This window comes from Agelaius tricolor, unplaced genomic scaffold, assembly GCF_023055355.1.
Source record: "Agelaius tricolor isolate 1412-34295 unplaced genomic scaffold, bAgeTri1.0.p SCAF_24, whole genome shotgun sequence".
In the NCBI taxonomy this organism is placed as follows: Eukaryota; Metazoa; Chordata; class Aves; order Passeriformes; family Icteridae; genus Agelaius; species Agelaius tricolor.
The window spans coordinates 6,779,688-6,796,517 of NW_027269284.1; the positions used below are offsets into that span (position 1 = coordinate 6,779,688).

At 45.7% G+C, this 16,830-nt stretch overlaps 1 protein-coding gene across 2 annotated transcripts in view; it reads left to right on the forward strand.

Moving 5' to 3' along the window:
- Positions 1-15,580: 15,580 nt before the first annotated feature.
- Positions 15,581-16,830, forward strand: part of FAM193A (family with sequence similarity 193 member A) — a 77,591-nt gene continuing 76,341 nt past the window's right edge. Inside the window, exon 1 of one of the 2 annotated variants that reach the window (XM_071447254.1) lies at positions 15,581-16,081. In XM_071447254.1, the coding sequence (XP_071303355.1) occupies positions 15,848-16,081 (234 nt within the window). In that variant the 5' untranslated portion in view covers positions 15,581-15,847. The remainder of the gene's footprint in view (positions 16,082-16,830) is intronic. The other variant, XM_071447253.1, reaches the window with a different exon arrangement.

Genomic DNA, 16,830 nt, shown 5'->3' on the forward strand with positions numbered 1-16,830 from the left:
CTAGCCCAATTCCTCTGGGTAAAAATAACAAATACATGACCTAATGCAGTGCTGTGCTGCTGGATGTGGAGGCAGAGGATTTGCAGCATCCCATGCTGATGCTCAGGCACCATTCCACAGCTGCCAGCAGCTCTTAGAGGGGCAGTCAAGCCCTCTGTGCCAGGCTAAGCAGTGCTAACAGAGTTAATCCTGAACTGCTAAACTGGCCCCAGGATGTCTCTCTTGCAATAGAGGTCATGCCCTGCATCTTGCCTACAAAGCAGGAGAGTCCTCCTGGTCTTCTCTCTGCAAAGCAGGTCCTGCTGTGGGAATGGTGGTGCCCCCGTGGGATCGTGCCTGAGGAGGGGAATAAACCACTCATCTCACAGACACCAGTACATTTGTAGTCTATCACATTTTAACATCCAAAAAAAGTGCTTCTGTGATGGATGATTTACTTATTTCTTTACTTCTTGAACAACCACAGACACCAGTCCAGCCTCCAAGGTCTCTATTGCATCAGAGGCCATGGTTGAAAAGACTTCAGCTCAGTGGGTGCTTGTTTGCATGACCACAATTGTATTCTGCTCCTGGTGAGGACTGGAGGAAGGAGGGGAGATGACCAGGCCCTCTTCATCTCCATCCATCCTCCCCTTTCCCATTTTTCTGGACCTGGGGAGTTTCTGGGTCAGGCTGGGGCAGACCTCGCTCTGTTGGCACCACCAGCGCCTTTCAATGTGCTGAGAGCAGCGATTCAAGTGTCTGTGATGTACTTACTGCTCACCATCTCCCTGCCTTCATTTCATAGAATATCCTGAGTTGGAAGGGACCCAAGGACCCCAAGTCCAGTTCCTGGCCCTGCACAAGACAGCCCCAAAAATCACCCCATGGTCCTGAGAGCTTTGCCTGTGTTCCAGGCCTGGCACTGGCTGCAGAAGCAGCGACCTGAGGCAGCCATCCTGGCCTTAATGAGAGTCCTGTGTAGAACAGCAACCTGTTACACTGACCTTACCTTTGATAAAGACTCTCTGTTCTCTTGGGAAAGGTGCAATGACTGCAGCCATAAACACCATGTGTGAATGTTTTTCCTTTGCCTCCCAGGACACTGGGAGGCAGAGCATTTGGGTGAATGGCCACTAAGGGCAGAAATGTCTGCTCTAACAAGTGCTTGGTGGTGTGGCTGTGGCTGTTTTGTCTTTCCTTCTGTACCCCAAGACTTGTTTTAAACTTTCCCAGGTAGAAACATAAATACTGGACTGTGTGTTATAAAGATGGATCCTGATGGAAGAAGCAGTGGTCTCTGTTGGTTTTTTTCCAAGCTGTTGCATTGGCTTTATCACTCATCCTTTCAAATGTCCGGCATTGATTTCTCAGTGACAGACAGCAGCCTGGATGAAATGTTGCTCTGGCCTTGCTGGAGATCAACACTATCCTGCAAGAACAGACTTTCATGTTTTGAAGAAATGCCCATTTTATCCAAGTGTGTATGGTTTACACTTATGGTTCCCACATGGAGCTACTAGGAGGAAAACCAGAAAGGAAACAAGCATCTTCTGGAGTCAGCTTTTTGTTTTCTTAGCACACTGACTGTAGTGTGTCTATTAAACTATTTCTTGCAAAACCACAGGGTATTGTGAAATTTTGAGCTGAAGGAGATCAGTAGAAAGACTCCAGGGAATGTAAATCAGGCTTAAAATAATGTAATTTTTGGATTGTGGCAAGACTCTGAGAGGAAATTCCAGAAAGATATTTTAAAGTTTAAAAAGTGTTCCCTAAGATTTCAAGAGGTCCAAGGGCAGTGAGGGATGAAGTGCTGTACCCACAGCCAGCTCTTCCTCTAGGCAGACCTCAGGAAGGAACATCTACATTTTGATTTATAAAGTCAGTCCTCCTCAGGCAACTCAAGACTTAATACTAGGCATAAACAACATTTGTAACCATTATCTTACAAAACTAAACCAGTATCAAATGATTGATTTTGTTGTTTACAACATAGATACAATGCTCATTGCTAGGTGTGAGAACTTGAACTGCATTAGAAAACATAAAATAAATGTCCTTATTTTCTTTTTTTTTCTTTCCAGTCTTTAAAAATTGGTTACTAATAGATCTTTCTGTCCTTTTCCTACCTCCTTTCAAACAATAGCCCATCCAAGGGCATCTCTGAGCTACAGCTGCTGTTACCTGCAAGAGAATACATAACAGGCTTCACCTCCAGGCATCACCTTGGAAACGGCAGAGCGGCTTTGTGCAGTGTCCAGGGGAGAGTGGGATGCTCTGCAGAGAATGAAAAGGCATTGCCCTTCTCCAAAGAGCTCTCAGTCTGTTTTATGGCAACAACAGTCCCAGGTGGAGGCAGATTGAGGTGGGCTGATGCTGCCATTGTCAGCCTTGACTGCAGAGCCCTGGGCACGGTGGGGTCAGAGCAGTTTGGGGCACAGCTCGTGGCACCCAGGCCTGGGCTGCTGTTTCAGGACCTGTGTGAGTGTCAGTGGTGCAGCTCTGGTGAGCACATCTCTCAGTGTCTCTTTTGTTATGGCAAGGAGGAGTCTTTGCACTGCGTCAAAATGTTCTGCATTGTGCAGGGAGCCTCTGGCCACTGCAGCAGCATTACTCTGATTACAGGGAGTTGCATCGTGCTAAAATAAATCACATCCTCCACTGGCTGATGTCACTGTGGAAGGGAATGGCCTCACTGCCTGCAAATCTGTGGCTCTTAATAGACAAAATGTATGCATACATGGAAATGGTGTATTCATAAAAGACAAAGCAGAAAACCAATAGCATGTAGAAAAAAAAAATAGGTGAGTGACACAGACACTTACAGAGCTGTAGAATGAAGTCAGGCTGTTGTTTCTATCTTCTTTTAATCACATTTTATCCCAACAGCCCAGTATTGTCACACTCCCTCACCCTGGGCACATGGAATAGCTCTGCTGGCTGCTGGAGTCAGCTGCAAAGTCTCCTGCGACATTTTGGCCACCCCAGGGATCCCTTCCAACACATTGCCATAAATAAAACCAAGTAAAGGCATGGGAAGGCACCTGTAGCATAGGTCAGCATTTGTCCTGCTACAAACAAAGGGGAATCCTGCTTGTTTTATCTCATTACTAGGGAATCTGGCAAGAACTATCCTGTGTTGGGGGAGATGCCCTGTGCTGAGGGAGTGTTGCAGCCTTCAATGACATGAAAGCCACATGTGCTCTGTGTTTATCATGAACTGAGCTGCTCTTTGTCATTTTTACACTGCAAAACACAGTATTGGGGATTCTGGTGAGACTGAAGCGGGAAAAAAGGCAGAAGGGCAGCAGAGAGTGTGTGGCCAAGGGTCAGAAGGAGCAAGCAGTAATTGTCTCCAGCTTGTCAGCTAGCTGTGATATTTGTACACACCTTTATTTCTAAAGGTGATATGGAGGTGCTGTAAGAATAATGAGCTCTTCAGCTTGCAGGCAGAAGGATGCTTTTACTAAAGGTGAGACACACTGAGAATGCTCCTGACACTGAAAAGACATTTACCTTCGTGCTTGGTCTTGATGAGACAGGAAAGTCCCCTGGGTAAAAGGTGGAGAGGCTGCACCTGGAGGGGAAATCAGGCTTTTCCCTGCTCATTGCTTTCACTGTCCACCTTGAGAGCTCACATCATGCTGCCTTCAACACTCAGCACTGCCAGCTGCCCAAAGAGGGAGGCAATGCCTCCTGGTGCCAGTGGCCACACAAAACCCAATGCACAATTTTCACCATGGATGGAGGCAGATGGGACTCAGGACTTTGGGCACAATTTGTGGAGATAAAACCAGGAGAATCTGTCACCAGCTGATGTTCCAGGGCTGTGTGTGTGGGGGTGGTCCTTCTGCATCTCCATCAGGCTCAGAGGAAAGATGTGGCCACGCTGAGCAGTTTGGCAGCCAGGCAGGATGGCTACAAACCATAAAGCAGACAGGTTAATTTACTACCTTAACTCTTGAAGGCTGCCTCAGGCTGAGAAAATCAAATCTTCAGAGTGAAGAGTGAAGCAAGCAAAAAAACCACAAACATCTGTCTTTGGTGCTGCTGAGAGTCTGGGAAAAGAAGCTCACCTGCATCTCAAGATGATGGAGGCACCAACAGGGCTTTGGGCTTTGGGCTTTGGGAAGTGATTGCTTGTCACAGTGGGAATGAAGTGAAAACCATTAATTAGCATTGTAATTGGGGAAAACAGAACTCTAGTATATGAACAAGGGCAAATCACCCTTTTTATTTACAAATGTTTAGGTTCTTCAGCAGAAGGCCTGAGCTTGGAGATGTGCAGCCATGCAAAACCTCCCCACTGCTTTGACAAAGCCAGGATTTCCTTCCCTTGCAGTGACCATTAATGGGGGGAAAAAAGAGAAGGTGGGTGTTTAGTGTTGCCTGGACTTGCTGAGAAAGAGCAGGAGGTTACATTTGTTTGTATGTCTCCTGAACAATAATTTTAAAGAAAATTTTTAACTTTTTTTTTTTTTTAAGAAAGAGGTTTCATCCCTTGTGCTGAGGGAACATGGTTGAGCTCACGTCTTGCAGTGGGGCATTTTCAGATTGCCACAACACTTAACTCTCTGCACAGACCTGCAAAAGTGCTTTGCTCATGAGCTGATTTTGCACATGGGCCCCATACAGTGAAAGAAAGGGCAACTCAAAACCTCCACATTTTTCCTGGTCCCCTCTGTCTTTTGTTCTTCTGCTTGAATTGCATTTTCTGTACCATCTTCTCCTGCTTTCTGCTAACACACCCTCACCCCTTCCCCTCTTGGCTGCCAAAGAAGCTTGCTGGAGGCTTTTCAGGAGACCCTCACCACAGCTGAAGTCCAAGAAACATCTCCAAAAATCCATGTCTTCTCAAAGAAGAAGAAACATCTCTCAAAATCCATGTCCATGAAACATCTCTCAAAATCCATGTCTTCTTGTGGGACACTCACCTGCTCTCCCTGCCCAAGTCCCAGCTCTTCCTGACTTGCAGCTCTGTGAGGTCGTGTTCTGGCCTTTTTTTGGGGTCTGTCTTCCACAGCTGCTGTGTTTCTTTCATTTACAAGGATAACAGGAAGAACACACTGAAAAAACTCACCCATGCTAACTAGGCCAAGCCGATGAGACTTCTTGCAGTTTAACAGTACCAGGGGAAGCATTTTCCAGTTTTATGCAGAACTTGACAAATGGTCAATGATTTTTTTCTATGCCATTGAAATTCCACTGGCTTTTTATATGATGTTAATGTTGTGGTTTTTAAGAGAAAATGAGGGTTTAGTTCAACTATGGCAGGTTTTTTACAGAGCAATCTACTTTACAGATGGGATTTATATGGTTCTTGCAGTAAGGCATCATGACAGGCTCAGAAAGAAGATTTGCCCCATGAGTTTTATTTCCATTTAATTCTTGGGAAACTGAACCCAAGGAGGTTAAATAGAGGGTGGGAATCATGGAGGGCATTGGGCAGAAAGGAAACTTCACCCATCCCTGTAGTTCCTAAACCAGAGCACCAGCAGCATCTGTGGGTGACCCAGGTTAGATCAATTTCTAAAGGGCATCCTCAGGAGAAAGTCTCCTTCCAAGAAACACATTTCTGGCAGCCCTTCCCCTACCAGCTTTCTAAGCTTTCAAGCTGCCAAAAATGAATTGCTCTCTTTGACAAAGCTTTAGAATTAATTCAGGCTGAATCTGCTGCCCCTTCTGGATTTGAGTTATTATCCATTATTTTCATCTACGATGCATTTGGCTACCACACACTTTTAAATTAAAACATTTTGCCACTTTTTTTTTCTTTTGCATTTTGAAGAAAATAAAATTGCTTGAAATGTAGAGAGGTAACCCTTCTTTGAAAAGTGCAGGATATTCAAATAAATCTTTAGCAGAGAGTATTTCTCACAGCAGCAAGTTATTTTACTGAAGCATATGATGTAGTTGTTTTATATATCTTTTATTTGCAGACATATAATGAAATATCTCTTCTTTGTTCAGTCTGTTTCCAATTTAGTCACCAAGAAATAAAATAATTAGGAAAATACACCCATGTCTTATCTGGCACAACAGCAGTGCCATATTTTTAATTTGAAATGAGATGACTAGAAGTGCTTCATTAGCTGGAGACAGGGAGATGTTATATGGCCTATGGAAGCTGAAATGTGATAGAAATAAATGTAAATAAAGTTATCATAACCAAACCCAACAGTAGCCTGTATCCCTTGACTTCAGTTGGCATGAATTATCGACAATAATGTAGACATTTTAAAAGGGGGAAGAGAAAATTTATCATTTCTCAGTCAGCCTTGACTCAATTAGCCAGGATGGGAAGAATTTATGCTTGAAAAACGATTTCTGATTATTTAAAGTTGCAGGGCTTCTCACTGTTGTTCTGAATAATTTGGGAAACATCCTGGAGGGCTTTGGAACAAGTGGGAAAAGGACTTGTGAAGAAGAGAAAGGAGGGAGGAAGGGGAGGGAGGGAAGGAAGGAGGAAGGCAGGAAGGCAGGCAGGAAGGAAGGAAGGTGCTGCTTTTGTGCCCCAGCTGTGTTTACAAGCTGTCTGTTGATGTTCACTGTAACTGGTTGGGCTGTGTGAGGTGCTATGTTTGCAATGCCCAGTCTTTCCTTGTTTCACCCTTTTCACAAACAAATGGCACATGGTTGATGGTACAAGGCACTCTCTGAAATTGGATGCTTTAAAAGTCCTGGTTTTCTCTGAGATTAAAAATAATGGTATGCTCAAAGATGTGTGCTAAATGTTCCTTTTTCTTTCATGTACAAGTCAGTTCACATGAAATTTCTACTACTTCAAAATAAATAAATAGATAGATCAATAGATAATCTAGCAAAAGCCCCAAAACCCAGCAACTGTAGCCTTCTGCTAATGGTTTGTGCCCTGGAACAGTGTACATTAAAAAGCCCATTTCTGCTGAAGCTTTTGATAGTGCACTTGACAACTCTGATACTGAAGTGGCACAGAAAATGCCTCTGCCAGCCTTGCTAATGCACAAACTGCTTCCTTGCACTTACAGAAATGCCTCTTGCAAGCACATACTGTGCAAACATGTCAGTGTTTATTAAATCTGGGGCTGAGATGTGGAACGGCCTCAGTTTCCTCTGATACCAAGGCAGATGATGTTCCACTCCCTGCAGGAACAGCTCTTAGCTGGTAAATACTGCTATATTCTCATTCTTCCTCAAGTAAATTCCTTTTCTCTAGCAATCTCACACTCTTGGAGTGATGCCAGCCTTATCCAAATGTGACTTGCCCTTTGGGGAATTTCTTTGAATAATTTCTCTTGTAGGGATGAGAGAAGCTGAGAATTATGGCACCCTGTATTCATATAAATACCATGAAATGGTTGTTTACAGAGAACTGCTTATCAATCCAGCAAAAAGCCCCACTGTGCAAATGATGTGAATTGGTTAGAATAACAGGTAACTCTTAAAGGACCTGCAGCTGAAATCCAGACATATTCATACTTGCTGCTATGAGATTTCTGGTGCTTGGCATCTCTTTGGAACACATCATTATATTAATTGTTCATTTTTCTGAGGATTAAAAGACCAGGTTTGGACTTTAGGAGACAAGATGAAAATGATTCAACAATGTGGGGGCACACCCAGTCAGTTGCAATAATCTCATCAAATATTTAAGTTGAAGTACAGATGCTTATTGTGGTAAGAAAGTTGGTCTGGACTGGAATTTCACAGCTGTTTTTGGTATCTTTGAGTTTGAACCAAAATTTGCCCCCAACACCCCAGGTCTGGAGACATCTCTGCAAGGCCACCTGTAAATCTCAGTCTCCATGGAAATAGGCTGCTCTGTGAAGAGTGGAAATGAAGTTTCCCATGGGGTTGGACTCTGCATTTTCACAGTCCTTCCCTATCCTTCCCAGCTCTCTCATTTCCTCTCCGCCTGGCCAGGCAAGAGGCAGCATCTTTTATGCTATGCTGACATGGGCTGATTGGCCACTGAGTTCTTGCCTCCCTGATAAGGGACTGGAAGTGTTTTCCCTTGGTGGGACTACCCTGGGATGTAAAGCTAATATGAGCCTGAAACTCATAGAATGGCATACCTGTCATCACTGCCTCTGTCAAATGGGACTGAAAGTGATTGGTGGATTAAAAAATTCTTAATTGGGTCACTGAGACAAGGTGGTAGAATTGGTTTGGTTTCCTTTTCCCACTACAGCTGTGAACAGCTTCTAGAAATTACTTTCCTAGCTTCTTTTGGTTTTTAGTGCTTAAAGTTGTATGCTCTTTTGCAGACAAAAACCCTACTCCAAACATGGGCTCTGTCTGCTGTGTGGCACTGTGTGAACCAGGTTAAACTTGTGTCGGGAGTAAAAGCAGCAAAGTTTAGTTTTGGTGCTGTGTCCTCCACTGAGTCATGCAGCTGAAGCATCATGGTCTGGGGGTCAGGGTCTGCATCACAGCTTAGAGTGCAAAGAGGACAGGGGGGGCTTGACCCCATTCCTGTAAAACAGATAGAGGCTGTAGATGGATCTCTTCTGTCTCAGACTCTGCTCAGAAATGGGGACTGCCACACTGCAGAAGACCTGGGGAAGAGAGGCAAAGGTCAAGAACAGGAAACACAGGATTATCAGCTTCACCTGAGTTCCTGCTACTCTCTTTGAGCAGGGCACCATAAAAAGCAGTGCCACAACAAACAGTGCCATGTGACCACATGCCCTTTGTTACTTGGTATTTTTTAAGGTTGGGGCCAGACATCTTTTGGAAAACATCCAGAAACTGATTGGGGGCATCACAATAATAAGTGAAATGTTAAGGATTTTGTTGAAGGTGGTCTGGTAAACTTGGTTTGTCCAGGCTTTAAAGCAACACCTAGAGCATCCTAAGGCCCAGTTCTCCACCTTGTTTTGTCAGGATGGACAAAAGATGCTGACTGAGACTGCTGTTAATTCCCCATGGGCTTGCTGGTGTGGAGATGTTCCTATCTGGGACTTTGTCTCTCCTGACATCCAAGAAAGATGATGCAAACCCATAAACCCCCTCACTGTTACTCTGGGCTCAACTACTTTACAAATGTCAATTAAAATTCATGAACTGGATTGCTCAGAGATGAACAGAGGCAAACAGGAAATTTTTATCCTTTTTCTCTGTTGGGTTTCTTAGACATAGGGTGGAAACTTGGGTAATCCATGAGCTCTGTCTCTTCATGTTATGAAGAGATCTGCTAATAAAATGACAATTCAGTCACAGGGAAAAATAAATTATTGAAGAAACAGCTGACAGAAGAGCAATGGGATACTATTTTTTCCCCCATGATCATAAATTTAAAAGCCAAAGCAGAAAGATAAACAGTAAGAAAGATTCATAGCTTGCATTGTTCATTTTGATAATGTTAAAAAGCTCCAGATGAAGAGAGTGCAAAAGCAGAACATGTTTCTTTTGGTACAACTCACAAAGAAATTGGACATGTGCTTGTAGGTGCTAATGGCTGCCAGGAGGCAGGTTCTGATCTTTCAGCTGTCATACTCTGGATTAAAACTGATGGATGGATTTGGCATCTTTTAAAAGGTGAAATGAAAGGGTCAAAAGAGCCCCAGACCTTGTTATAAAGCAGTTGCTGGAAACAGGAGGAAGACTCCTAGAATAATTTGAACCTGACATGCGGAACCAACCAAAAATGCTGGGAGACCTCTCAGTGAATGGCTGCCAATGCTTCATTTTAAAGGTTGGTGAGAAGAAAAGGCAGGGAAATGGAACATCCCTGGTGATTGTGGCCTTCAGAGGGAGTGGAAAGCCTGGGCTCCTGAAGGCAGGGAGCTGGCTGGGCAGGCAGGACTGGAAACTGTGAGCAAGGAAGCTGCTGCTGTATTTTCGTGCTGCACAGGGACTCTGCGAATAGAGAAGATCACACTATGAAAATATCCTCTTCAGTCCCCCAGCACACCATCAAAGCTCTGAATGTGTAGTTAACACCTATTCTGAAAGGTGGAAATTGGATTTTCTTCCCAAATGCTAGCTGAGAGACCAAACATCATTCCCTGTACACTTTATTTCAAGGGTTTGAAAGCATCTGAGGGCAGACTTGTCCAAGCTGCTCTGCTTCAATTTGAGCTGCTGCTGGAATTGCTGATAGGAGGACACCCTCCAGCTGTGCCAGTAACCTGCAGCCACAGCCTTTCCCTCACAGAGGGGGAACCTCATGCTCTGGTTAGGAAAAACTGGAACCAGTACAGTCTTACCTGCTGTCTTAGTACTGATGTGCAAAACATTTCTTTGTTTCACAAGGGCAACAAGGGGACAGCAAAGTTGCTTTTTTAATGCAGAAAAGACAACAAATTTCCTTATGTAAAATGCCAGCTGGCAGAGAAGCAACATTACATGACATAACCCGTATTTCAGTGGCCAGAATTAGGTAATTCGTTATACAATGCAGGTTATGTTTCAAAAGGCATTCTTCAGAATAGGCTGAAAGAGTCTACCCTAAATGGGGAAAAAATGAGAATCAAAGTAATGTTTGGAAAAAAGTTGCTGAATTAAGATCAGTTCAGTAGAGATTCATTCCCATGGTAAGAAATTCACCTTTGTTCAGTTTTTTACTGTTATTTGGAAAGACAAAAAAATATTTTCTTGCTTTTTTGCTTCTGCACAACACAGGAGCCTTTCAGCACAGGCACTGAGAACAAGAAGCCAGGAATCACACATCTTCCCAGCTACAGCAAGCACCAAGTTGAGGCTCCCCTTGGGACACTGTTCTCATGGTGGATGCCCTGGAATAAGTCTGGCTTTCTGCAAGACCTCTGTGCTTATGGCTTTAAAAAACACATAGTTCAAGGACCAGAAGGTTGTCTAGGAAAAAATTCAAGAACCATAAAGTCAAAGGGGTCATAAGGCTCTTGAAATGAAGTTTTATTATTCATCATGTGAGATTCCTTTTATTTTGCTCTAAACCTCTTCAGCATTAGATAAAGTCTTCTCAGCTGAGGCATCTGGCTGTGAAACAAATTCCAGAGGAGATTGGGTGAAACTAATTTTGGCCATCTAAAAGAAAAGCTGCAGTCTTTTGCTTTACAGAAAGCCTTGCTGGAAGAATGATGCTGCTTTCATTATTCTTCAGTTTAGTCCCACCAAGCAACCAGAAACTCTCTCAACCAAAGCCAATAAATTGATAACCTCACCAGAGAACATTTACTTTCTTTGAAAAGGAGGGAGTGCCTAGAGTCCATGGCCATCCAGGAGCTTGCTGTCAATATCCATCATTCCTGAAAGGAGCTCAGATACTCTGGAATTTGGTGTGAGAAGTGCAGGTAAGGTGATTAAAAGACAGTCACTGTACACATATGCTGTGATGCTGCACACTTATGTATAAATACATCCTTCCCTATACCTTCCCACCTGCATTTCACTCTCCTGTAGAGGAAAATGAACTTCTATTAAAATGGCACCTTTTGGACAGCAAAGACAAATTCGTGCCAGTTGCTGAAGTTGTCCAGTCTGGACCCAACTCACACAGAATTCTACTGTCTCCCATAGGCTTGGGCAAGGGGCATTACTGGCAAATTCTGCAGCCTAGTAAGGCTCTGATTATCTGATTACTATCTGCTATTGGTTGTTTGAGCTGGCAGCAATGAAATAACAAAGAGAAGTCTGAGGGCAATCAAAAGAGACTTAAGGGCCCTGGGACTATTGGCAGAGGGATAGGGAGCACAGGTGCTGATTCCCTTGATCCTTCCAGTTATAAGGAATAATGCTGTTGGGCAGATCTATCAGGTCAATATGTGGCTCCAAGATTAGTGTAATTGGAAAAAAATTGAGTTTATTGACCATGAGATGATCTACTCAACACCTGGTCTACTGAGCACTGATGTGATACACCTGTCTCAGGGGGGGAACAGAGCTGTAGCACAGGAGCTCCTGGGGCTCCTTGACCGAGCTTTGAACCAGCTTGGAAGGGGGAAAGGGATAAAACCAAGCTCACCTGTGAGGAGTGAGGGCACTGCGTGCCAAAAACTTGAGGAAATGAGCACTATTGGGGATCCCTTAATCTGCTTTACAAGGTATTGGCTACAATGTACCACACCTGAACTGTTTCTACACTGATTAACAAGGCATAAGGAACAAAGCCAAGGAGCTAGAAGCTTTAGGCCCAGTCTGGGGGGATGAGTTCTGTTACTGGAGTGCCATTTTGGATGCTACTAGGATCTTGAGGAGGGATAGGCAGGAGAGGCAGAGGGATGGCACTGTATGGAACAGAAGGGTTAGAATATATGGAGCTCACAGCTGGTGATGGAACAGTTGAGAGCCTCTGGATTACAATCAAGTGGCAAACAAATAATGTGGATGTCATCGTGGGAGTCAGCTACAGACCTACAGCCAGGATGATGATGAAAATGAGGAACTAAGGGACACCTCCAAGCCACCTGCCCCTGTCCTTACTGGGGACTTTAACTTGCCAGAAATTAACTGGAAGCATCACAGCTGGTACAACTGAGGCCAGAAGATTCCTAAAACACCTGATGTGCTTTAAACTGCCCATGGCATTGTCGTGTGTGTGAGTTGCTTCTTTGAGTTCAGTCTATTACCAATGTCATCAAGTAGCACCTGTAAAATTGGGAACTAAATGCATAATTAAGAACCCCTTGAAATGAAAGAAACCATAAATTTTAACCTCCCTGGCACAGAAACTCTTATTTCAAAAAATGTAATGACTAACTGGTCTCTTAATTTTCACTTGAGGTTATAACAGTGGTTCAGTGTATAGACTCCTTACATCATTCTGCGTGCAACAGGAGACCAGTACAAATATTCCAGTGAGGTGGTAAAACCATATTGAGTTTTTCCAGCCATGCTGACATCCTGAAGGCAGAACTCAAAGGTAACTGTGACCTGAGCACTCTATTCAGCCCTTTATTGACTTAATGGCTCACAGGGAAAATTACAATGCTGCTAAAACTGGCTTGGTTCAAAGGAAGAGCATGAGAAAGCCCTGCAGTGATCTGCACTGTTTATGCAGTGAGTTTTTATATATGGCATTCCTGGAAAATGTGAAAAATTTTCAGAATATAAATAATTTTTCCCCCAAAAGGGTTTTGAAATGCCATGCTTTAGATTAACAGTGAGGTAAATTAGCTTGTTCAAATGACTATGTTTATTTTCTTAGGGATGAGATGGAATGTTATAAGTAATTTAATTCAAGTAAGGACAAGAAACATAGTCATAGGTTTCCACAGCAGTGAAATTAATTTCCTCTGCCTTTTGTTCCGGTTCATACAAACATTCAAATCCACCATCAAAGCAGTAAGTTCATTTCCAAAACAACCTATTGGCTCAGCAGCTAATTGAAAGTGGTAGCTAAGTTCAGTGCAAACCTGTAAGAGTACTACATTTACCTTCAGGTTTAAAAAAAGACCCTGGCCTTCATAGTTTATAAAAACTCACTGTCCTGCACTGTGAATTTTAATATTGAAAGCTGGATTTAAAAAAATCATCAGGATGTCCCTTATTTTCTGAAGTGTAAAAGGAAAGCATTTGTTTCTGCAATAAGATTATCAGAATTAAATACTGTGATGTCAGACTAAGTAGTATTACTTTAGCTCCTGTATGGTTGAGTGATTTTACTATAATAGTTTCTCATAATAATGCTTTTTATCTGTAATACATAGGGGATAGAGAGACTGACAGAGCTATAATCTTTCTTTCAAAAGCACGGTGTTAAATGAAGAGGGTTCAAGTGAAAATATAATTTGGAAAGGAAGATAAAGACAGCCCTATATAAGACTGTGTCATCATTTCAAGTGAAAGATGTTAGCTCTGAAAATAATGCCATACATTACGAAGATAAGTCAACTTCAAATTTGTACTTCAGGGTCTGGGATTTATTTGTTTGTGGCAAAAGGCTGTGTGTGCTTATGTGTACACAGCTACTCTTGCCACTGCTATTTGCTGTTTATGCAGGGCTGTGTGTGCTGAGCATTGAATGTATTTTTGAAGACCAGGGTCCTGCCACAAAAAACCCTTTCCACCTACTAGAATGAACAAATGTGATCTCCTGGTTTCACAGCTGGCTGTGTGTAAAAGCAAAGCTCCTCTATGTGCACTGAGATAAACTAAGCCTGGCACAGCTTCAGTGTGTATGGCATCTTCTACTGGCCTTCTTCCATTGCTCTCCCAAAACTCCTGAGTCTTTCCCATGATCTTTTATGTGGATGGTCATTGGTGAATAAAAGGCAAATATGCCAGTGCTCCTGAACTATCCTCTGACCCACCATCACAACCTCTTAATGCCTTCACAATTTTAATGCTGCAAAAGAGATTTTAGAGTGCCTTAAGCACTCACCAGGTGTGCTCACAGCTATGATTTTTGCATTACACCACCCAAAGTTAAAGCATTTCACTGCATCCAGAGAAGGGCGATGGAGCTGGTGGAGGGTCTGGAGCACAGGTCTGAGGAGGAGCAGCTGAGGGAGCTGGGGATGTTCAGCCTGGAGAAAAGGAGGCTCAGGGGGCACCTTATCAATCCCTGCTGCAGGGAAGGAGGCTGTACCCAGGTGGGGATTGGCCTTTTCTCCTAGGAAAATGACAGGATAAGAGGACACAGACTTAAGCTGTGCCAGGGAGGTTTAGGTAGGACATTAGGACGAGTTTCTCCACAGAAAGGGTGATTAGACATTGGAATGGGCTGCACAGGGAGGTGGTGGAGTCCCATCCCTGGAGATGTTTAAGGAAAGACTGGATGTGGCACTCAGTGCCATGGTTTAATTGACATGGTGCTGTTTGGTCATAGGTTGGACTCAAATTGCAAAGGTGTTTTCCAACCTAATGGATTCCATGATCCCATGAAATTATCACCAATTTTAATGTGCTCACATCTGTGATTTCTGCCTCATGCCACCCAGATGAATGAAGGCACAAAGCTAGAGCATTTCACCTTTCCTGGGCCTGCGTGTGACCATGCACTGTCACTGAGGAGAACATGGAATCATGGAATCTTTCAGGTTCTTAAAGACCTCTGAGACCAGTGAGTCAAACCATTAACCCAGCACTGCCAAGCCCAGCACTAGACCCTGTGGCAAACTACTAAACTATCACGAAGCACCACAGCTACACATTTATTGAGCACTTCCAGGGATGGTGACTCAGGCAGTGGCCTCTCGGCACTTCAGGGCACAGCAGTGCCCTCAGCCCCAGCGCGGTGTAACCTCCATTTTCAGCCTGCCTTGTGTGGGATTTGGGAGCGGTGGTGCCTGTCTTGTTCTGAGGGATGGTTGCACAAAGACAGTATGACAAAAGAGCCCTACATTTAAGGGCTGTGTTGTGTCGGAACAGCAGGCGGGCTGCGGCCCCTTACGCGGAGCTTTGCCTAAAACATCCCCTCACGCTTCATCCCCGAGCGCTGCGGCCCCTTTAAGGAGTCACATGGCTTTTGGGCGGCGCTGTAGTCCCTTGACCGGGGTGGCAACGCTGGCCGGCGCGGCTAACGGCGGACCGGAGGACTACAACTCCCAGCAGCAATCGCGGGGACGGATGAGCTCATCGCCGCGCCCAGGCGGGCGTCGCGATGCACGCTGGGAACTGTAGTCCAATGCCAGTACCGGTGGTAGGTTACGGCGAGGTACAGAACTACGCCTCCCAGCGTGCCGAGTGCCGCCGGTTCCCGTCAGCGCCGAGGGGGAGCCCCCCAACGTAAAGGGGGATCACTTTCCCCTTGTGTCCGCCATATTGGACGGTAACTCTGCCCAGCGGCGCCGGGGCCGAGCGAGTCCCCGTGGCCGTGACAGCCCCGCTTCGCCCGCGCCGCCCGGGGAGCTCCGGCCCCGCCCGGCCTCGCCAGCCCCGGGCGCTTGGCGCGACTCCGCGCCCCTTCCCCCCACCTCCTCCTCCTCCCCGGCGCTCCCTCCTCCCGTGCCCGGGTGTCAGCACCATGAGTCCGGCCGACGCCAAGCGCGGAGCGAAGCGCCGGAAGAACAAGCGGGGCGGCGGCCTCGGCAGCACCGGCGGGCCGGGACCCAGCGGCGGCACCGGCGGGCTGGGCAAGGCCGGGGGTGCGGCGGCAGCGGCCCCCGCCCCGCCGGGCGCGGTGGGCGCCCTGCTGACAGCTCCGGGCGGCGGCAGCGGAGCCCCGGGCGGCGCCGGGGCCGCGGCGGGACACGGCGAGGTGAGCGGGGCCGGGGCGGGCGCGGTGACATCGCACACCCGCGCTGGCAGCCGGGGCTGCGCCGCGACATCCCCCCGGGCCGCTCGGACCCCGGTGGGGTCTCGGGGCTGGGCCCAGGGCTGCGGGGAGGGGGCGGTGGGGCTGGGGCTGGGCAGCGGCCGCAGCTCCCCACCCTTTGTGGGGGAAGGGCCGCGCCGGCTGCGCGGGGCCGCCGCGTCCTGGGGTTTGTCCTGAAATCAGCTTCGGCCTCCCCAGCCGCGGGGTCTCACCTTAATGGAGGAGATGGAAGAAATAGGCGGGCGGGCCTTGAGAAAGCAAAAAGACACCTCCATTACGCCCTTTTTGCAGTAGCCAACTTCGTTATTAAGCATAGGAGGTTCATTGTAGCTTGCCCTGTGGTTGGCACTCTGGTGCCTTGGAATAATTCAGATCTGTTACATTATTTCATATTATGGTGACATTTATTCGAGCAGATTGTGTAGTTTAACTGATTTTTTTCCCAAGGAAAAATACTCAAGGATCAAGCCCTTAAAAAGGCGTCCTATTGGTTCAAGTAGCAAAAGAGCAAATAAGTTCATGTTCCTTTCTCTTGTGAAGGTTACCTCAAGTTTTTTTGTTATCAACGCAGAGCTTGTGTTCAGGTATCATATTTACAGCAGCATTTCCTGCTGACAGCATCTTCAGACTTCCATGTGCATGTCATACCACCTGCTCTGTTTCCTCTTGCTCTCATAAACTTGTTGAGCACA